We start from the raw sequence: 21,312 nt of genomic DNA, 5'->3' as shown, positions 1-21,312 counted from the left end.
AGTGAAAGGGTAAACTGAATACCCATTCCTACCTTGGAGAGAGAAGTGTGTTGATTTAAGAAGTATCAACCCTTTATCCCTTCCAAGGATCCTCCTCTGCCCTGTCCCTATAGCGCAGGTCCTTGAAGGCTCTTAATTGCGGTTAGAACAGCAAGAATCACCCAGGGAGCTTTTAACTATCCTGATTCCCAGGCTACAGCCAGGTCAATTAAATTAGAGTCTGAGGAATATCAGCATTAAAAAAATTTTTTTCCTTAGGTAAACTTCAGTGTGCAGTCAAGTTTGAGAACAAGTGGGTTAGTCTGACCAAGCGTGAGAAGGAATTAGCGTGGCGTCTGACAAGGAGACGAAGCTTTACTTTCCCCAGGGATACTTGGGAGACAGTTGTTGCTGCACAGGGGAGAAGGTGAAGAAAGAGAAAAGGAAGAACAAAGTTATACGTTTCCAGTCTTTCTCCAAGCCAACTGGAGTTTCCACCCACCCAGTGTGGGTAACCCAGGCTTGCACCTGCAGCTCGTGGTGGGGTGAGGTTGATCTCCAGGCCTGGGGGACTGGAGGTAGCTACCCAGCGGCGCATCAGTAGCCCCAGGTGTGGGCCGTGCCCCCCCTCCCCCCAGGGAAGGCGGCGGCCGCGGGTGGAGAGCAGTTTGGGGGGCGCAAAAGGAAGCTGTCTCGGGCGCAGGTGGCGCTCGCAGCCCCAGCCCCTAGTTTGGCCAGTCGCTGGCTCAAGCGCAGCCTGGTGGCAGCGGCGGCGGTAACGGAGTGCAGCAGGGCTGTGGCCGGAGCCGGCGGTGGCAAAAAGGCGGCGCCAACAGTGAGCTACGCGCAAGCGGGAGTGCGACCCGGCGGCTTGAGGAGCGAGCGAGAGCGCTCGGCGCCGGGGTGTTGCCCGGCCGAGCGAGGCGAACTTAGCATGGGGAAGAAGTGGAGAGACGCGGCCGAAATGGAGCGGGGCTGCTCGGACCGCGAGGACAGCGCGGAGAGCCGCAGGCGCAGCCGGAGCGCCAGCCGGGGCAGGTTTGCCGAGTCGTGGAAAAGGTTAAGTTCCAAGCAGGGATCCACCAAGCGCTCGGGATTCCCGTCGCAGCAGACGCCGGTGAGTGGCTGGGGGAGAGCCCCTGGTGTCTTTCCCCTCTGCGCGCGACTCGAGCCCTTTCCATGGTGCTGAACTTGCCTCCTTAGAGGCTCAAGCCAGGAACTTGTGGAGCCGCTTCTAATGAAAGTGTTGGGGGCTGTGAGGAGGGGCAAGAAGGAACGACTTTCCTTTCCTCAGCTAGGGGAGGGTCTCCTGACATCTCTGGTGTCTCTGCAAAAAATGGAAAACATGTTTGAGAGGCGAGGGCTCACTGTCAGATCATTAGAGTTTTGCAATTAACGGGGCGTGGGAGATGTTGTCGAGTGTGTTGTTGTGACTCGCATATGTCCCGAGGGTCTGCCTGTGCAGCGTGTTCAAATGTACTAGGCATCCGCTGAATGAGGGCGGAATAGGAAGGGCATGCCATATTTTTACTCTTAACACTTGCTCTTTTCCATCGCGCACCCCCACTATGTTAATAGGTGCGTTTAGTTGTTTGCAGAGTCATTTACACGCAGAAGATAGCAAGAATATCCCAGGTGTTTATAATCCGACTGTTAACATATACAGCGTTCAGAAAACACTTTTCCCCTGTGCCAGCTCCTTTTCAGTGTCTAATTAGTGCAGTAAAAGCACTCAAGCGAAATTAATATAGGCATCCTATGTGTGTAGAGAAGTACAGTTGATAAAAACTTTAGCCGCATTTGCGTTTTTAGTATTTAAATATTATGTTTTCCTTCAGCCTAGAGGGAGAGAACTCTGCTCTAGAAGAGAGTGCAGAGCCCTCCTGTTGCTCCTAGGGAAGAAGGGTACACCACTTTAACTTCCAAGACATCACTGAGAACATCAGCGTGTGTGTATTTATGTTTTACATCCAGAGGAGTTGACAGCAGAGATTGTATAGTGAAGAGAAATTGAATTCATTTTGTTTTAAAAGGATGGTACATAAACATTGTATAGCACGAATAATGTTACCCTGTTCTGTTTTTGAAAGGTCATCATTGCAGGGCAAAAATTAATCCCTAAAAAGCAGGATGTCTAAAATATTCCTTCAAAAGAGTAAAATATAAATGCATACCATTTTTTGGTATTTGTGTTTATTTTGTTTGCTTGTTCACAAAAACTACTAGCAGAAAATGTTATTAGATATTTATTTGAAATATTTTAATATTTAGTGTGTTGAAGGGGTAGATTTTTTATAAAAATATGGATATAGAACACTTAAAATGCAATTAATTTTATTTCAGCCATTGAAATATTATTTTTCTAGAAATGTAGACTTGAAAATATTTTAAAAAGGAAAATATTCTGAAAATAGGTTTTTTCTGAAATAAATTATGTAGAACATATAAAATTGATTGATTTTAGTTTCTATCAATTATGTGAACTAAGATTAATTTTATCCCCTTTTTAATATAAAGTCTAAATATCAGTTTAAGTAACTTATTTGATTTTGTTCAACAGGTACATTCAGAGTCTATATCAGGAACATATAAAATCTTCATAAAACTGTAAGTTAGATTAAATAGCTTGCAGGTCTGTTAGCTAGAATAAAAATGTGAGAGAAAGAGGACATAATAGATACCATGACAACCAGAAGACATCTGGAAAAGTAACCATGTCTCCTGTTTACTAAGGGTGATGATGGTGCTATATTTCTCTGTAGTACTTGTTAATTGCAACATTAGTAATTCAGCTAAAAACCAGTTATGGCAAAAGCCTGTGCTTATTCTCACATTGCATGGCAAGTTTGATATTGATTTTGTTCTAAAAAAATCTAATAAGTGCTCCTAGCCGTGATTCTAATTATCAGAATTTTTAAAACAAATATAATGAGGTTTTGTAAGTGTTGGAGCTGGACTGATGGTTTTTAACCAAGGCTTGATTCCATTAATTCATAACAAAGACTTTCTACTTCATTTGTAAGTAAGACATCCAACTTATTTATGCAAACAGGAGGGAAGCAATAATAATGTTTGCAACAGATATGCTTATAAAAGTTTTTAATCTTTAAGGTAAGATGTTTTACTCCCTCTTAAAGTGAGCTGGTGCTATTTTCAACTTTCACTGTATTTCATGTAAAAAATAGCTTAAATTATAGATATTAGGAAGAGATTAAAGCAGTTAATTTGATTAATACTGCTTTTTATTTATTCTTATGAATAAATAAGATATTCTGTGATGTGGCTTTGGATCTTATTCATTTTGTGTTGTACTCAGAAATATTGTGGCATCCATCCTGATAAAAATCGTATAAGGATTTTACTCTTTTCTTTGAAGACAAAATAGATAAATGTGGAAAAAATTAGCTAATAAAACATGGAAGCTTTCTAACATCTTTCTGTCTTCTTTCTTTTGAGAATGTAAAATGATTATATAGTTGTTTTAATAACGTGGGCTTTGTTACTCTCTTCTCTGCTTTAGTTAGAGTCTTGAAATCACTTCCAGTTAAAGTTATTCCCAGGGAATGATACAGCCTATGACTCTGTCCCCAATGGGAATGATTGCATTATTTTTCATTTTCACTAACAACAAAGCAGACATACATCATGGATAATGGGGGAGATTTTCTTCAGCAAAGAGAGGTCTGCCATATTCTTGGTTATCCAGAAGTACTTTTCTTCTGTGATTTGAGTCATGATGATTTTGTGTGTGAAGTATAGAGGAGGTGTGTTTGAATCAACCTTGGCAATTAGATTTCCTACCTATCACTAAATATGTTGGGGTTTTCTTAGAAATATCTTAGAGGCTGGGCTGGTCCCATGATTTTAATGCTGCTATTAGAAATCAAAAAGTCACATTCCTGGCAATCCCTTTGGTACTCAGAAAATGGTCTTCTGATAGTCTTTACAGAGTACGGCAGGCCTACATTAGGACAGTGTGTGCCACCCTTGCCCCAGCTCTCTGAGGTCTGCTTCTATTCTGCAGAAGCAGCACTACCCTGTGCAGTAGCTGGAGGAACAGGCAATTGTTCTGAGTCCTAACAGTGGCATTTAAAGGGCATGTTTTCAATTTCTGGGCCACAGTTCTGGGTGTGTCTGACAAATCAATCCTTGCTGATTTGAAAATTTTTTTTTTTCATTTTTCTAATTCAAGAAACACTCTCCTCTCCACTTATTTTTAAACTTCATGGTTGACAATGAAAGCTTTAATCCAGTAATCTACAGTACTCAAAATATACCCCAAACCATAAAATTCTGATAGAGTGAAGTACGATTTAATCATATTCATTCCTTGGAATTTGTTCCTCTCTGAAAGTGCATCATGGATTATTTTTTTAAATCTAAAAATACTGTTTCTTTTTTTAAGATGTTGGGGGTAGGGGTTTATTAATTAATTAATTTATTTTTGCTGTGTTGGGTCTTCATTTCTGTGCAAGGGCTTTCTCTAGTTGTGGCAAGCGGGGTCCACTCTTCATCGCGGTGCGCGGGCCTCTCACTATCGCGGCCTCTCCCATTGCAGAGCACAGGTTCCAGATGCGCAGGCTCAGTAGTTGTGGCTCACAGGCCTAGTTGCTCTGCAGCATGTGGGATCCTCCCAGACCAGGGCTCAAACCCGTGTCCCCTGCATTAGCAGGCATATTCTCAACAACTACGCCACCAGGGAAGCCCTGGGTTTTTTTTTTAGCAAATGTAAAGGAATTTTATATCAACTTTACAGTTAAATTAATATGAAAGTTATATATTTGAATTTTGGATATGAAATGAAGTTCCTGGATATTAATGTTTTATGTAATGTCTCTGTTGAATTGGTTAATAAGCATAAAAGTAATTTAAAACTTCTTTGCCTCCATTCTATAAGATCTGGATTTCATATTTCTCCTTGAAGTATTGTTCTTGTTATTCCTATTATTTGTTTTAATTCCCCCACACAGAAATATATGGAAATCTATTGAAAGCTGAGTCAGCAAGTGCCGTCTGGTGTTACAATATCAAATGTTCACCTGCGCATATAATAAATAGTACTTTTAATTTTGAAAGGCGATTTCCTCCTCTAGTCCATTTATACAACTGTTTAAAGGCTTGTTTTCAAATAGATGCAGAATTAATTTAATCTCTGAGTAACCTCTTGCAAAAGAAAAAGAAGCAGTTCTGAGGGAGTCAAATGATGGAGTTGTTTTTCAATCTTAGATGTCATGCTTGCTTCCACTAATGCTGTAATTACCCTCATCAGCAGGTGCCCACCACAGAACATCACACCTTGTGCAGACAAGAGGGCAGCTAAGAGTGTATAGAAGCAGCATTGAGTCTATGAAACAGCAGTCCTGCGAAGTAGATGAGACCCGTTCAGCTGGTACCACATTCACTCCTCCCACAGCTGTTTGAGATGCTGTGTGCTCAGGGGGGATTCCATGAACAAACCTGGTTCCGTTTCCGAGGCTGACTTCTCTCTTTTGGAGCAAGTGACTTCCAGTTGTTCCTGCCAAAAGCTGGGTTCTTCAAGATCTTAAAATAAATGAGAGAAAGCTGAGTCAAAGGCAGGGCTAAAGTCAGAAAAACTCATTTCCCAACCGATTGCCCATTTGAGGATTGTGTGAATGGTAGATCCCATGGTGGCCGTAGAAACAACAGCAACTTGGTGAAAAGAATCCTCATTTCCTTTTTCAGTGTCTAATATGCTATTGCAGTGTCATTAAACCCCTAATAGTTTGTTCTTGTTACACAAAGGGCTTGCTGGTGAAAGCAGAACAAATCCCCTGTAGTGCTAGTCCATTACTGAATAAACCATTTCTTGACAGGTTGATTTTTGTCTACTGCCTTTTACTCCCTGTGTTGAAAAAATAAAAAAAGGGGCAATGTTGTATCACTTAGGAATATGGCTGTATTTTCTTGTTGTGATTTTTTGATGGGGAAAAAAGCCATTTTCTGATAATCGTCTATTTTGTTTAAGCATTTCTGAATTCTTTATCTAGTAATTAATATAACTAACAAGCTTTTTCTCATCAATCACAGTGAATTAAAAATTTAATTTAATTTAGTTTCATCTTTAATTTGAGGGCCATGGTATTAGGTGTCAGGTGAGTAATTCAAATATTTTAAGTTTCGAGGAGGAAAAATATCCTTGTATGGGGATGGTTTTAAACATGTTTTCAGTTATTCCCAAATATATTACAGCAGTTTCTTCTGCCATTATTTATTGAGATCTTGAAAAAGAATTGAATCATTAAAAGTCATTTATAAATAGTAGCAAAACATATTCATTTGTTCTGACCAGCTATGCTGGTCTGTGCATTGGCTTTACTTTTTGTTTCTTTCATTTGCAAAGCCAAATGTGGGGCTGGTAGAGCAAATATGAAAGGATTATAGAGAACAATGTTTAAAGAAACTTTTATTCCTCTAACATTCATTGAGTACTTAGGAAGTGTTAGGCACCATGGTAGGTACTGAATAATTTCCTCAATAGAACTAATGGTTTAACACAAGACATGATATGCAAAGCAACAAGACAGGGTTATACATAGACTAGCTTCATGGTCAGAATACAGTAGAGCAAAGATTAAAGTAGTCAGTGCCTCTTAATGGATGGTGATGGAAAATTTAGATAAGAAGCATCCTAGACTAGGTGCCTGATTCTCAAAAGATGAGGAAGAAAAAGAGTTGCTTGGCTTTGGCAGTTTGGAAAGAGGGCAATAATTCCTTTCTCAGTCATTTTAACAGACTCATGAGGGTCGATGCCTGACTGCACAGCAGATGAGACAGAGAAGTAACAGCGATGACAGCAACAAGGCAAAACACATAGGTAGTACTCAGTATGTGCCAGGCATCACAGAATTTATTATCTATTGCCTGACTTCAGCTAGACTGTAAGCAAAAGTGGGGATCTTTGTTTTGTTCACTGATTTATCCAGATGCCTTGAATAGTGCCTGGTGTATAGTAAGCACTCAAATATTTGTTCAATGAATAAAGTGACCAATTAATTGTAAAATGGTGCTTGTTGATTAATGTGAGGTAGATTTTAGGTTCTTAGCTATGAAGGAAAAAAGAAATATAGGGAATTTTTCTTTTTTTTTCAAGATGAGAGAAATTTGAGCTTTCTATTTGCTGGGTGAAGAACCTATTAGAGAAGGAGGGTTTAAACAAGTAGGAAGAGAGAAAAGCGATGAAACTAGTTTATACATTCGGAGGAGTTGGGATTTGTTTAATGGGAGGGTTAAAGATCTGTTTTCCTTCATGTTCAATCCTGGCTCTACCCTCTTTGTCTTAGGGACTTGCCTGGTGGAAATTGGACCCGATTGTTGATTATTTTGCAGGTTTTACTTAGTACATATTTAGTCTATAGTGTTAGTGAATAATTCAAAATTATCATGCAAATATATGTATTTCTGGGAAACTATTGTTTGTTAATAATTAATAGATTGCTGAAATGCTACTTTGTATCTTTGACCTCTCTAAGTACCTGAATTCTTTGATCTCACCATATACCTCAAGTGATGTGGGAAATTCCTCAGATCTCAACAAGGTGGGAATCAGTACTTCAGTTTTCCTGAGGATGGTTATTTTAGTTGAGTTGACATGGCAAGCTGCCAATCCCTGCATACAATGTCATGGGATTGTATATTTATTTAAAATGCCTTTTGGGCTTCCCTGGTGGCACAGTGGTTGAGAGTCCGCCTGCCGATACAGGGGACACGGGTTCGTGCCCTGGTCTGGGAAGATCCCACATGCTACGGAGCGGCTGGGCCCGTGAGCCATGGCCGCTGAGCCTGCGCGTCCGGAGCCTGTGCTCTGCTACAGGAGAGGCTGCAACAGTGAGAGGCCCACGTACTACAAAAATAAATAAATAAATAAATAAATAAATAAATAAATAAATAAAATGCCTCTGTAGAATACCAGAACTTTAACCACAAAATAGTCACACAAAATGGAACACATTCACAGTGATAATCAGTAGGTTTTGTCCTCCACAAGCGTTGATTTTTCTAGGACTTCCTTGGGAATGAACTTTATAATGGTGAGATTAGGAGGGACAACTCTTTTGGGTAAGTGTTTCCAACAGGCTCAATTTGAATGCAGTTCATCTCTACTTGGAAAGTTCTATGGACAATCTGAATTGATTTTAGAGAACAGTATGGTGGCTTTGGAAGCAAGCAGATCTAGATTGGAACCCAGGCCTCTCTCAGTTTTCTCCCCAGTTCTATCAGGAGGATTCCTTCTTCCTTTCCCACTGTTTAAGATTCACTTGTGTTCTTTTTTTTTTCCTAATAAAGAAAAAGTAATTATTGTATTTTTTATTTTTATTTTTTTTGCGGTACATGGGCCTCTCACTGCCGTGGACTCTCCCGTTGCGGAACACAGGCTCCGGACGTACAGGCCCAGTGGCCATGGCTCACGGGCCCAGCTGCTCCGCGGCATGTGGGATCTTCCCGGACCGGGGCACGAACCCGTGTCCCCTGCATCGGCAGGCGGACTCTCAACCACTGCGCCACCAGGGAAGCCCTATTGTATTTATTTTTATTTAAAATTTAAATTGGCCCAAATAGGCAAAAATAGAAAATACTATGAAAAGAACTCACATACTCATAATACACATTAAACCAAGGTTAACAATTTGCCATATATCCTTTATATCTTTTTAAGAGTAAACTGCTACTGACACAGCTAAAATATCCGCTTACCATTCCCTTGATTCCTTTCCCAAAGGTAAGAATTATTCTGTACTTGAGGTTCATTCTTCTCATATAGGTTTATTTTAAAAAATCTCTACTACATATTTATTTATTCATAACTACGTGTAAATAGCATGGTTCTGTATGTTTAAAATTTTTTACGTGAAGGTATAGTACATATTCTTTTGCAATTTGCTTTTTTTCATTCAACATTGTATTTTTTGAGGTATATCAAGAAGTTAGAAGTAGATGTTGCATATTATATCAGTATGTTTGTACCATAGGTAATTTAGTCATTTCTCTACTGGCAAAATTTTAGTTTATTTCTTTATTTTTTTCGGCTATTACAAACTATATTCAGTGAAAATCTTTGTACTTGTCTCTTTGGTCCTTAACTTGCAAAAACAGGATATAAACTCAGGAACTGACCTTGCTCTTTGGAAGATATAAGGACCAGGGCTTCTTCCCTAGAGAAAGGTCAAGGTTGTCCAGCTCCTGATCTCTGAACAGATCCAAAATTTGCAAGGAGTTGAAGGGGAATGGTGCTGGCCTTCTTTAATCCTGGATTGACATTCAGATCAGACAGACTTGATTTCTAGTCTGGCTCAGGTCATTAACTGGTTTTGCAGCTTTATCTTTCTGTGTCTCAGTCCTTTATCGTAAAATGAGGATGGGAATACCTGTCTCCAGGATGAATTGTGAATGTTAAGTGTATTGATGTGTGTAGCTATTTCAGTGTCTGCGAGAGCCACTTGTTAAATGGATGTTACCTAACTCTTGGTATTAATCAGAGGTCTTACAACAAATATAAGAAGTTGCCTTTGTTTGATGGGGAAGTGTTTATAATCTTTAATTCTTTTGAAATTAAAATGTTGGTTACAGACAAGAGGTAATATAAGGCTAATGATCATTTGTATTGGGCTTCTGGTTTTGAAAGTGCTTCGGAAAATAAAGTCAGCTTGTCTTCTCCAAGATGATTGTTTTCCACAGTTGATTCTAGTCCTTGAAATGTCCATTATTCTATGTTTTTACTGAAGGTAAATTTATTGACATTTTTAGAAATAAAATGTGAAATCTGTACCATATTGAAATACAGGATACTCTTTGCTTTTGGTATTTTTACTATTGGGTTCTTTATGTTTTGAAATAAATTTATGATTATAAAATTGTTATCTTCATGAACCTCAAGATTTTGGGGAAAGAATGCTTTTTAAAATACCTTTATTAAGGAAAATCCAAACATATACAACACTAGACGAAATAGTGTAATAACCACATTTACCCATAATCCAGCTTCAACAATTATCAAAACATGACAAATCGTATTTCATTTGTATACCCCTATTTCCTGTTTTTTCCCTCTTCACTAGATTATTTGCAAATTCCAGATATCATATTACTTCTTCTAAAAAGTATCTGAAAAATAAGGACCCCTTATCAAAACAAAACTGCAATACCATTATGAAGTTTAAACAAATTAATAATTTCCTTATACCCACATATATTAAATTGGGATCACATTTCCTTAATGATCTCATAATTCTGTTTTCTACTCACGGTTTGTTTGAATCAGAATACAGCTGTAATTTACACATTACAGTTATTTGTGTTTTTCAGTCTATAACTTTCCTGTCCAGGTCTCCTATTTTTCTGTTGAAAATTATTTTTCAAAGAAATTTATTTGTCCTGTAGAGTTTACTACATTATATATTTTGCAGAATACATCCCAATGGTGTTAATCTTACATGTTCCTCTGTCCGTTGTATTTCCTATGAACTGGTAGTTTGATCAGGAGCCTTGATCGGTTTTGATTTTTTTGGCGAGGATACTGCATAGATATTCTGGTTGCCTCTCATTTAAGGTATTAGCTACCATTGATGATCATTGTCTAGAGCAGGTGTTGGCAGACATTTTATGTAAAATCCAAATAGTGAACATTTTAGGTTTTGTGCACCATAAGGTCTCTTAGAACTACTCAACCCTGCTATTATAGCCCCAAAGGAGCCATAGACATTATATAAATAAGTGGACATGGCTGAGTTCCCATGCAACTTTATAAATAAACACTGAAATTTGAATTTCATATAATTTTTTACATGTCATGAAATATTATTCTTCTTTTAATTTTTTTAACCATTTAAGAATGTAAAAAATCATTCTTAGCTCACAGGCTAAGAAAAAAACAGGCCACAGACTGGATCTGGCCCTTAGCTGGAGTTTGTTGATCCCTGACTAAGATCCATTGCTTTATTAGGGCATTGCAAAATGATAATATACAATTCTATCTTTCCTTTTTCATTTATTAGCTGAAATTTTATAAATAGGAACCACTGCATCAATGATTTGCTTACTTTGAGTTATAATTCATACCATAAAGTCAAGATAAATATTTGGGAGAGACAGTTTTTAAAAAGCTGAGCTAATAATAATAACAGGAGCTATGTGGTGGCATTGATCTCTTAGTTTACTGTCAAGCCTTAGATTTTAATTGGGTCACTGTGTTCGATTAACCATCAGAAAATATTTGGCCCTTTATTATGGAGGCCGATTAAACTGTCATTAAGAAATGGAATATGTAAAAGCATATTGTCAGACTATTTCTGTATTAAGGCTTTTGCTCTCAGTATTTAAAAAAACCCTGGGCATTGTGTTAGGTTTCTGCTGCTGCCATAAAAAATTACTACAGGGCTTCCCTGGTGGCGCGGTGGTTGAAAGTTGGCCTGCAGATGCAGGGGACACGGGTTTGTGCCCCGGTCCAGGAGGATCCCACATTGCCACAGAGCGGCTGGGCCCATGAGCCATGGCCACTGAGCCTGCGCATCCGGAGCATGTGCTCCGCAACGGGAGAGGCCACAACAGTGAGAGGCCCGCGTATCGCAAAAAAACAAAAACAAAAAAACAAAACAAACAAACAACAACAAAAATTACTACAAACTTAGTGGCTTAAAGCGACATGAATTTATATTATCTTACAGTTCTGTAGTTTGGAAGTCTGATATGGGTTTCTCTAGACCAAAATCAAGGTATTGACAGGGCTGTGTTCCTCTCTGTAGTCTCAAGGGGAGAATCCATTTCCTTGCCCTTTCCAGCTTCTAGCAGATACCAACATTCCTTGGCTCCTGGCTCCTTTCTCTTTCACATCAAAGGCAGCAAAGTTGTCTGTCATTGACCCCTGCTTCTATCATCACAGTGCTTTCTCTGATCCTCTCTTTTGACAAACATTATATATATTTAAAGTATGTAACATGATGTTTTGATATAGTATACATTGTGAAATGATGACCACAATCAAGCTAGTTACTTCACATAGTTACCTTTCTGTTTTTGTGGTGTGAACATTTAAGATCTACTCTCTTAGCAAATTTCAAGTACATAATACAGTATTGTTAACTATAGTCACCATGCTGCACATTAGATTTCCAGACCTTATTCATCCTGCATAACTCTTTTGTTTTCTTAATGTTGAATTCACAGTGAAAACTGTAGAAGTGGAAATTACCTTTCCTACCAGTGGATATTCAGTAGATTTGGGGATATGAATGTTTTGTTTTGACATACATTTTAATGAGCACCCACTCTGTACAAGATAAAGCCTCAAATGCTACAGGAGAAAGAAATGTGAAAAAGACTTCTGGAAGACTTACTTGTGATTGGTGGGAGGGATGAAACTATAATTTGGCATATAACATGATATATTTACTGTAACATATTAGGTATAGAGTTAGCAATTATACATAAATGATATATTATGACTATTACTCATAAGTATATTAAAATTGCCTTAATTATATTATTAGTCTGCTAAAGAGCTTGGTAAGACTTGTCAAATGGTTGAGAAAATCAGTTGATTGGACCCATGGTGGAACTTTCAGTTTTTGATCCACAGACTTGAAGCTGTACAGGTAAAATGATTTTGGGGATATCTTTAATTAGTATTTTCTTTAAAAAATTTTTTTAAACTTTTATACAGTTTTTTTTTTTCCTGCGGTACGCGGGCCTCTCACTGCTGTGGCCTCTCCCGTTGCGGAGCACAGGCTCTGGACGCGCAGGCCCAGCGGCCATGGCTCATGGGCCCAGCCACTCCGTGGCATGTGGGACCTTCCCGGACCGGGGCACGAACCTGTGTCCCCTGCATTGGCAGGCGGACTCCCAATCACTGCACCACCAGCAAAGCCCTAAACTTTTATACAATTTTTAAAGGTTACTTTCCACTCACAGTTATTACAGAATATTGGCTATATTCCCCATGTTGTACAATACATTCTTGAGCCTGTCTAATACCCGGTAGTTTGTACCTCCCACTCCCCTACCCCTGTATTCCACCCTCCCAGCCTCCCCCCCATAACCACTAGTTTGTTCTCTAGATCTCTGAGTCTGCTTCTTTTATGTTAGTTATATTTACTAGTTTGTTGTATTTTTTAGATTCCACATATAAGCGATATCATACAGTATTTATCTTTATGTCTGACATTTCAGTTAGCATAATACCCTCCAAGTCCATCCAGGTTGCTGAAAATGGCAAAATTTTTTCTATGTAGATGTTTCAAAAAGCAATTATTACTAGTTTGTAAATATTTTATTGATTTTTTTAATGAATGAAAATAACGCTTAACTTGCAATTTTGAATTACAACTACTTTTTAAATAGGGCTCTTAATGTTTTTTCCCGTTATTTGAGTACATCTGATTATTCATATAAGTGCTTGTCTCCTTTATTCAATAATCATTGTAACAATAGATAATTATTATAAATCACTGTTAATAGAAAAGAAAGGATGAATAATTAGCACCAAGTGAGGACATAGCAATAGATAGAGTCTTCAAAATGCTAAGGTCAGATAGGGTGAGAAATTGAGTCTCTCTTTTTAAAAATGTTCCTATTTCTTTTTTTATTGAAATATATTTGACTATAACCTTGGGTACATTTAAGGTATACATGTTAATTTGATACATTTATATATTGTTATATGATCACTATAAAAGGCAAAAGGACCAAGATGAAGACAAAAGATCTGGACCTTGACTCAAGATAAAAACATTTCCTTCTATCATTCCTAACTAAGGGTTTTCCTGTGGTTATAGCTATGTATTATTGTTACTATTAATTATTACAACTTATATTTGTGATTAGGTTTAAGGTAATATTGGTGAGTAAACTCCGTTTTACTCCCTTTTTCTTGACTTTATAAAGTCTGTCATAAAATAAAACCTTCAGGAATTATTGAGGGGAAGTAGCAGAATTGGACCTGACAGACATTTGTCACCAGCCCATTGTCCAGTGTGGGTTCCAGTTTCAGAATAAGATCTATTTCCATTTGTTTGGACTTTATACCACAAAGTTGACCTCCCATGTAAAGACACATTTTTAACAAAAAGATAAAGTTTAAAATTGCTTTCCTTTTTTCTGAGTTGTTGGCAGCCATTTTGTGGGAATATGGGTTTTTTAGTATTTAAAAGTATTAGATACCCTAGCACTAAATGAAATTAGTTTTCTTTAAAAGATAAACAATAATGATTCAAATTACTAGAGCCTAGGACAAAGTGGGAATGATTTGGATTACAGCTACAAAAAGAGCTCATTGTTTAAAAGGTGCATCACGTTATCGGCTGTAACTATAGAATGCAGTGGTAACAGTAACTAAAACAAGAGCTTAATTCATGTTATGAAAATCACATACTCCAGGTGAATAGACTTTGATAAATGAATGCAGAAAGAACCAGTGATAAATAATGGCTAAGTCCTACTTTTGTCTCATTACCCATTAAGTACCCTTAGGGGAGGGGAGGGAAAAATAATGTGTGACTATACTGTACCTTGTATAACTGGTGCCTTTGGGTCCACTGATGGAGATAGACGACTAAGCTGGTATGATAACATCACGGTCCTGCATTGATCTGGGCAGTGAGGTAATTCACAGGATATTGTATTACTGCATAGTTTGTGAATCCTACACATTGTAAAACCTTTGGATAGCTGGGCATTATTTCTTCTTCCTGGGGAAAATGTCTGATTGTCAAATATAACCTTAAGTGTACCTAGAGTATAATTTAGTCCTTTGGTTTAGGATCTCCTTTAGGATGAGGTTTGTGTTTTATTTACCAGTGTAGCCCCACATTTTGCACAGTGCCTGGCATGTTGTGGAAACTCAGTACTTGTATGTGGAGTAAATGAGAGAACATAGTGAAAATGCTCAGGACTTAGGTGTTTCATACCTTGGACAGAAAAAGGGTGAAGAAAGGAAGAAAAGTAAACATTATTTTGGTATTTTTAAATACCAGGCACTTTCAGTGATCTCCTATGTAATCTTCTGTACATTATTCTGATGTAGGATTGATTTGCATGCCCAAAGCACAGATGAAGAAACAGAATTTCAAAGAAGTCAAGTCAGTTCTTGCCAGGGTAACTGGGAAATGGTAGAGATAGAATTCAAACACAACCATCCATTTAATTTTTTTTCAATACTCTGCTGACTTGTGAGTTAGGGATAAGATGATTTAAAAAGCATAAACAAAGTTTATGTATGTCTCTTCCCTCACAAAGGCGATTTGTTCTTGGAGGTGGCTTAAAGGTCACTATGGGTAGTGAGACTAAGAGCAGCACTGAGTAATGAAAGCAATTAAACTGTATTGTCAACAGTCCTGCCAACAAGCTTAGTCCCAGGAATAAACTATTGAATGGAAAAACAAAAACATGGTAACTTGTTACTGCTGCTACTTCTCTTTCTGTTGTTGGGTGAGAATAGGGCAATATAGTTGCATTTACATGATTGTGATACTTTATTTTCTTTATTTTTCTAAATATGTTGAATCATTTACTTATTCTTTCAAGTTTTTTTGTGGGTTTTTTTTTTTTTTTTTTTTTTTTGCGGTACACGGGCCTCTCACTGTTGTGGCCTCTCCTGTTGCGGAGCACAGGCTCCAGATGCACAGGCTCAGCGGCCATGGCTCACGGGACCAGCCGCTCCGTGGCATGTGGGATCTTCCCGGACAGGGACACGAACCCATGTCCCCTGCATTGGCAGGCGGACTCTCAACCACTGTGCCACCAGGGAAGCCCTCTTTCAAGTTTTAAATAAACTCTGGTTATTTCATTTTTTGTGATGTCAAACAGAACCAGATTTAGAAAACTATAATTTCAAGTGAAACTTGAGTATAGAACCCTTGTTAAATAGGTTCTGTGTGTGTGTGTGTGTGTGTGTGTTAGAAAAATGTGACAAATAAGAGATAAATAAGAACCTTTCCTGGGAGTTTAATTTGAGAAAGTAATTACCTTGGTTTGTCTTGAGGTCAGAGTAGAGTCAGGCCAATATACTGTATCGTTAATATCTTACAGCAAATGGAATTGGTGTCCATAATAATGACCCTGAGCCAAGGTGTTGTACTCAGACATAAGAGAAAGATGGGTTTGTGTTCCGTGCTTCCTACTTACTAAGGCAAGAAGCTGCGTTAAGATCAGGAAGAGAGATGTTCAATAAAAATGGGTGAAAGAAAATGAGTTGTTGATTAACTAGGAAAAAAACAATCAAAAGAACCCTTTTCACAAGCATTCTTATTTAATCTTACTCTGTGTGCGTGTAAGAAGTATATGCCTATATTTTCACAACCAAGGGTGTTTAAAATCTAATTAGGATATGCTGACATTTGCTGTAAATCTAAATAATGACCATAAAATTGAAGTTTCCATCCATTCTTCTCAGGTCTCTGGGATACTGATTGTGGGGGATGACGGTGGTGGTAAGAGATACAAGAGAGGCAATGTGCTCACCCTCTTTACTTGTTATCATGAAGAAAGGGTGAAAAATCAACATTTGCTGTATGCTCAGCACTTCATTAGGTTTTTTTTAATATTTATGAAGGCTTTGTATTTTATACATGCTATCTCATTCAGTCCACGCAACAACCTGATTAGGTAAGCATCCCTCCTGGAGCTTATATTCTAGTGAGGGCTTACAGAAGATACACAAACAAGCAGTAAATATGTAATAAAATGTCTAGTAATTATAAGTACTATGAGGAAAAAATAAAACAAGGCCAGGAGGTAAAGAATGAGTGAGGGTGCTATTTTAGCTAGAGGGGAAGCCTCTCTGATAGGTGCTCTTTAGGCAGATGTCAAGATGAAGTGAGGAAACAAGCCATGGAGATACCTGGGGAAGAACATTCCAGGCAGAGGGAACAGCAGGTACAAGTGTCCTGAGGCAGAGGAATGTCTTATGTGTTCAGCCAAAGATGCTGGAGCAGAATGAGCCAGGATGAAAGGGGAAGGAGATAAAATCTGATTTGAACCCAGGTCTATCTGACTCCAAACTGATGTCCACACGTTCCTCTCACACCATGAATTGGGAAGATGTGTAGCACTAGAGAATGACAAAGGAAATTGAAAACAATTTGAGACTTTATAGTATGGACTGTAATTATTGTAGAAAATCAAGAATAGGACAGCAAGATGTTTTGTTGGAGACACGATGACATGGGCTTGGGCTCTACCTACACATAAATGTGGGCTTGCAGATTCAAACTACAAAGAGCAGATTAAAATGAAAAGAGCACTGACATGGGAATGTTAATAACAGTTACACGTGTTGAACTTCATGTGCCAGAAACTGTTCTGTGAGACTTACATGTATTGAATAATTTCCTCCATATAACAACCCATTTTATGGAAGAGGAAACCAAGGCACAGAGATATACAGTAACTTGCCCAATGCCATGGAATTTAGGTTTGAAATCAGGATGCCTGGCTCTGTATTCTGTACTCTTAAAAAATGGTGAGATTGAAAGAAAATGTGGAGCAATTTAAAAAATTCTTTAAAAAATCTTCTCCCATCACTTTCCTGAAGTATGTAACAAAGACTGACAGATGACCTATCAGAAACAAAGTTTACTCTTATCCTTCTGAAGAATATAAAAGGAAGTTTGGGCAGAATCAGTTGGGGAGGATGGTGAAGATACACATAAGTCAAAGTATTTTCTCATCTCAGTTTTCCTCTGGCTTTTGGCTAGGGTGAAAAGGTGATTAGCCAGTGAGGTACAGTACTGTGCACATAGTTGTCCTCAATAAAGAGCTCATTAAATCTGCTTCAAAATATTCTTTATATTATTTTTTCTTTTTTAAAAAATAATCTTTATATTAAATGAAGAAGCCAATTATTGAAACCTGGGGCAATTGGATGATTATAATGTATTAAATATGTGCTCAAGGGTTAAAAGAAGCCATGAGACAGTATAAATTTGTTTTCATTATTGCTTTTGTTTTTGTGTGTGTGTCTCTGTTTTGTGTTTTTCACTGAGCAAGAGTTTTAGGCTTGTTTCTCTTGTAAATTGGCTGCTGAAACATGCCAGAAGCATCAGAACAAGTAGTTTTAGATTAAATTTGTCAAAAGCTCTGTAGAGATACATCAGTGAGATTTAAAACAAACAAACAAACAAACAAAAAATCTATCCAGGAATTGTGAAGGAACTTAACTGTGAAATAGGAAAGCAGTTCATTGAAATGTGTAACTGATTGTAAATAGCCACAGCATTGGAGAAGTGTTCCCAAATCTGCTGGCCATTAGGATCACCTGCGAACTGTTTGAAACTATAGACTGCTAAACTGGCCACACCTTGCCTGTGGAGTTTCCATCTCTGTGACAAGGCTGGAAAAACTATAATTTGATGAGATCCTCATGTGATTTAGATGATAACCCATATTTGGATACTACTATTTTTATAAGTATTACCTGTGATGGTGCGTCTCAATATTAGCACATATCAGAATCACCTGGAGGGCTTGTTAAACCACCTTCCGGTGGGCTTTAACTTCCAATGGGCCTTAACTTCCGGTGTTTCTAAATAAATAGACCTGAGGCGTGGTCTGAGAATTTGCATTTTGAACAAGCTCCCAGATGTAATGGCCGCTGCTTGTCTGGACATTGCACTTTTGGAGCCACGACTTAAAAGAACTTCAGAGTAGGATGTGGGTGACAGCCGGACAGGTAAGCAATATGACTTTCATTAATGGGATCTGGAAGACTTCATGGTATGGGATAGAATCAGTGACCTTAAAAATAGAAAATTATGGTGAGTAAGGCAACATTATTGCTCTAAGGTATATTCAACCAATTCAGTTGTTTGTGGTTTTAGTAATTTTGTGAATAATGGCTTAACAAGGAAAATATAATTTATAAACCAAAGACTAAGAACTTCTAAAACAATCTAGTTTCATGGAATTGGAAAAAGTGGATGTGCAAAGGAAATCTTTTTTTCCAAGGATAAGATCAGATTTAATGACAGACGTGAAAAGGAGATTAGCAATCATTTTTAAAGACACAGAAAACAAAATAGTGAATTACCTTTGGCAGTAGGTCTGGGAATTTCTTTTCTTTAATGCTAGTAAATGTCTTACAACTGTGAATACCGTGGTAAATCACTCAGTGTACTTAGATCCTAAATTCTTCCCAGTAAGAAAATGCCAAGCTAGTAGAAATAAATTTAGGAATCTCTTCACAAAATCTGTGGTACAGGCAGGAGCAGCTGCATAATTTGTGGAACCCAGTGCAAAACGAAAATGTGAGGCCCATGTTCAGAAATTACTAAGATTTCAAGACTGCAACAGGAAAGCATTAAACGAAGCGTGAGACCCTGTGAGACTAACCCGGTCCGTGAAGCCAGCTCTGGATATAGAGTCAAAGGGGCTTCAAGAGGTTTGGAGTTAGAGCTAGATTTGAATTCCATCTCTGACACTGTGTCATTTTGAGTGATATACTTTTGCTCCTCAGTTTCTTGATATGTACAGTTTGTTGAATAATCCCTACTTTGAAAATCCATTGAGAAAAACAAGTTAGGGAATAGATGAAACTCTCTATGGCAGCACATGGTATAGGGCAGACAATTTTTAAAAATTCTATATAAAAAAAAGAGTTGGTAGGGCTGGAGAGATTATTGATCTCACCAGGATGGGTGTGTCATTTCTCATATTCTTATAAAACTGACAAATTCATTAAAGGTTTGTTGACTGCTTATAAAGTGCTAGGCAGCGTCCTAGGTGCTGGTGTTTGTGCAGGTCACAGTCTAGTGGGAGACACAGCCAGTAAAGAAGTAGATGAAAACATAATTATGAAATGCAAAGTGCAATGGAAGAAAATAACTGGCACAAGAGGTATGGCCTTGGAGGGAGGCCAGGGAAAGCCTCTCTGAAGAGGTGGCGTTGCAACTGCTACAATCTACAGGTGAGGAAAATCTAGTTAGGGGAAGAGAAGTTGGAGAGAGCAACACGTGCAAAGCTTCTTAAGCAGGAAAGACTTTGGTGTGTTTCAGGAACTAACAGAAGACCAGTAAGCCTACTAGAGAATGAGGTAGAGAGTGGTAGAGATGAAATTGGGGAGGAACATAGGACCAGAACGTAGCCCTTTGTGGGTGAGAGTCAGAAGTCTGGATTTTATTCTAAGCGTGATGGGAAACCATTGAAGACTTTTAAGTACAGAAATGATGTGTGCTGATGGATATTGCTAAAATATATCAGATGCTTTGCATACAATAGTTGGAAGAGGGACAGAAAAGGAAGTGAGAGGCTATTGTGCAAAACCCAGTGAGAAATGATAATGGCATGGACTAGGTTTGTGACAGTGGAGGGAGGAAGAAATTGATTTTCTTTCTAATGTATTCTGGTGGTAGGAGCAATTGAATTTGCAGTTGGTATTTGTGTGAGTGTGAAGAGAGCCAGATGAATCAAGAATGGATCCCAGGTTTTGGGCTTGGGCAACTGGGTGGATGGTAATATTCACAGAAATCATGAAGAACTGGAGGAAAACAGGCTTTGGAGGAGAGTGAGAAGTCCAGTTTCGAACATGCTGATTTTGAGCTGAGGGTATCAAGTTGGTTAGTTGAATATATGTGACTGGAGTTTAGAGGAGAGACCAGTATTAGAGATAATCCAGGTGTTATCTGTTTATAGATGGTATCAATATTAAAGCCCTGGGAATGAATGATGAGTAGCATGACAGTACATAGATAAGGGAGTCCAGAAAAGACCCCTGTGGATCTATTTAGTAGAGGGACCATCCAAGGCAACAGAACAACCAGAGATGTATATAACCTCTTATGTTACAGAGGCCAAGAGAAGATCTTTCAGGAAGGGAGAAGTGACCAAGAGGGTTGAATGCTGCAGAGATTGGTCAAGGAAAATGAGGATACCAAAGCGCCCATTGTATTTGGCAATTTAGATTCTTGTGAATTTGCTAAGAGCAGTTTTGTTACAGTAATGGGGACAAGAGCCAGATTGGAGTAGGCTGAGGAATGAGGTGTGAAGTAGTGGAGACAGGGTGTATACTCAATATTTTGAGAAGTTTAATGTACAAAGGAGTGGGAAAAAAGGGGGTGGGCATTTAAGAGGGCATGTGCAGTCAAGGTACTTTTCTTTTTTCTTTTAGGATGAATGATACCAGGGCATGTTTGTGTGCTGACAGGAATGATACCACATAGAGGGAAAGAATAATGATGGAGAGAAGGGATGCTTGTTAAACACAAAGTCATAGAGAAGGCTGAGGGGATCTATAAAATTATGCAAAAAAGCAGAGTGACTCACTGAGAATAAGTGGCCAGCAGGGTAAACCTAACATTTGAACTATGTCCTGCCTTATGATATTGCTTGTAT

General features: G+C 38.3%; 1 protein-coding gene across 6 annotated transcripts in view; it reads left to right on the top strand.

Annotated features, from left to right (window-relative positions):
* Positions 1-913: 913 nt before the first annotated feature.
* TRPM3 (transient receptor potential cation channel subfamily M member 3) overlaps positions 914-21,312 on the top strand; it is a gene marked incomplete at its 5' end in the record, with an annotated part of 811,488 nt that continues 791,089 nt past the window's right edge. For all 6 annotated transcript variants that reach the window (XM_081236454.1, XM_081236468.1, XM_081236450.1 and 3 more), the window contains one exon: positions 914-1,096. In XM_081236454.1, coding sequence (XP_081092580.1) covers positions 914-1,096 — 183 coding nt within the window. The remainder of the gene's footprint in view (positions 1,097-21,312) is intronic.

This window comes from Mesoplodon bidens, assembly GCF_964165515.1.
Source record: "Mesoplodon bidens genome assembly, chromosome: 6".
In the NCBI taxonomy this organism is placed as follows: Eukaryota; Metazoa; Chordata; class Mammalia; order Artiodactyla; family Ziphiidae; genus Mesoplodon; species Mesoplodon bidens.
The sequence above is the reverse complement of the archived record's forward strand: the minus strand, read 5'-3'. Positions and strand labels throughout refer to the sequence as shown.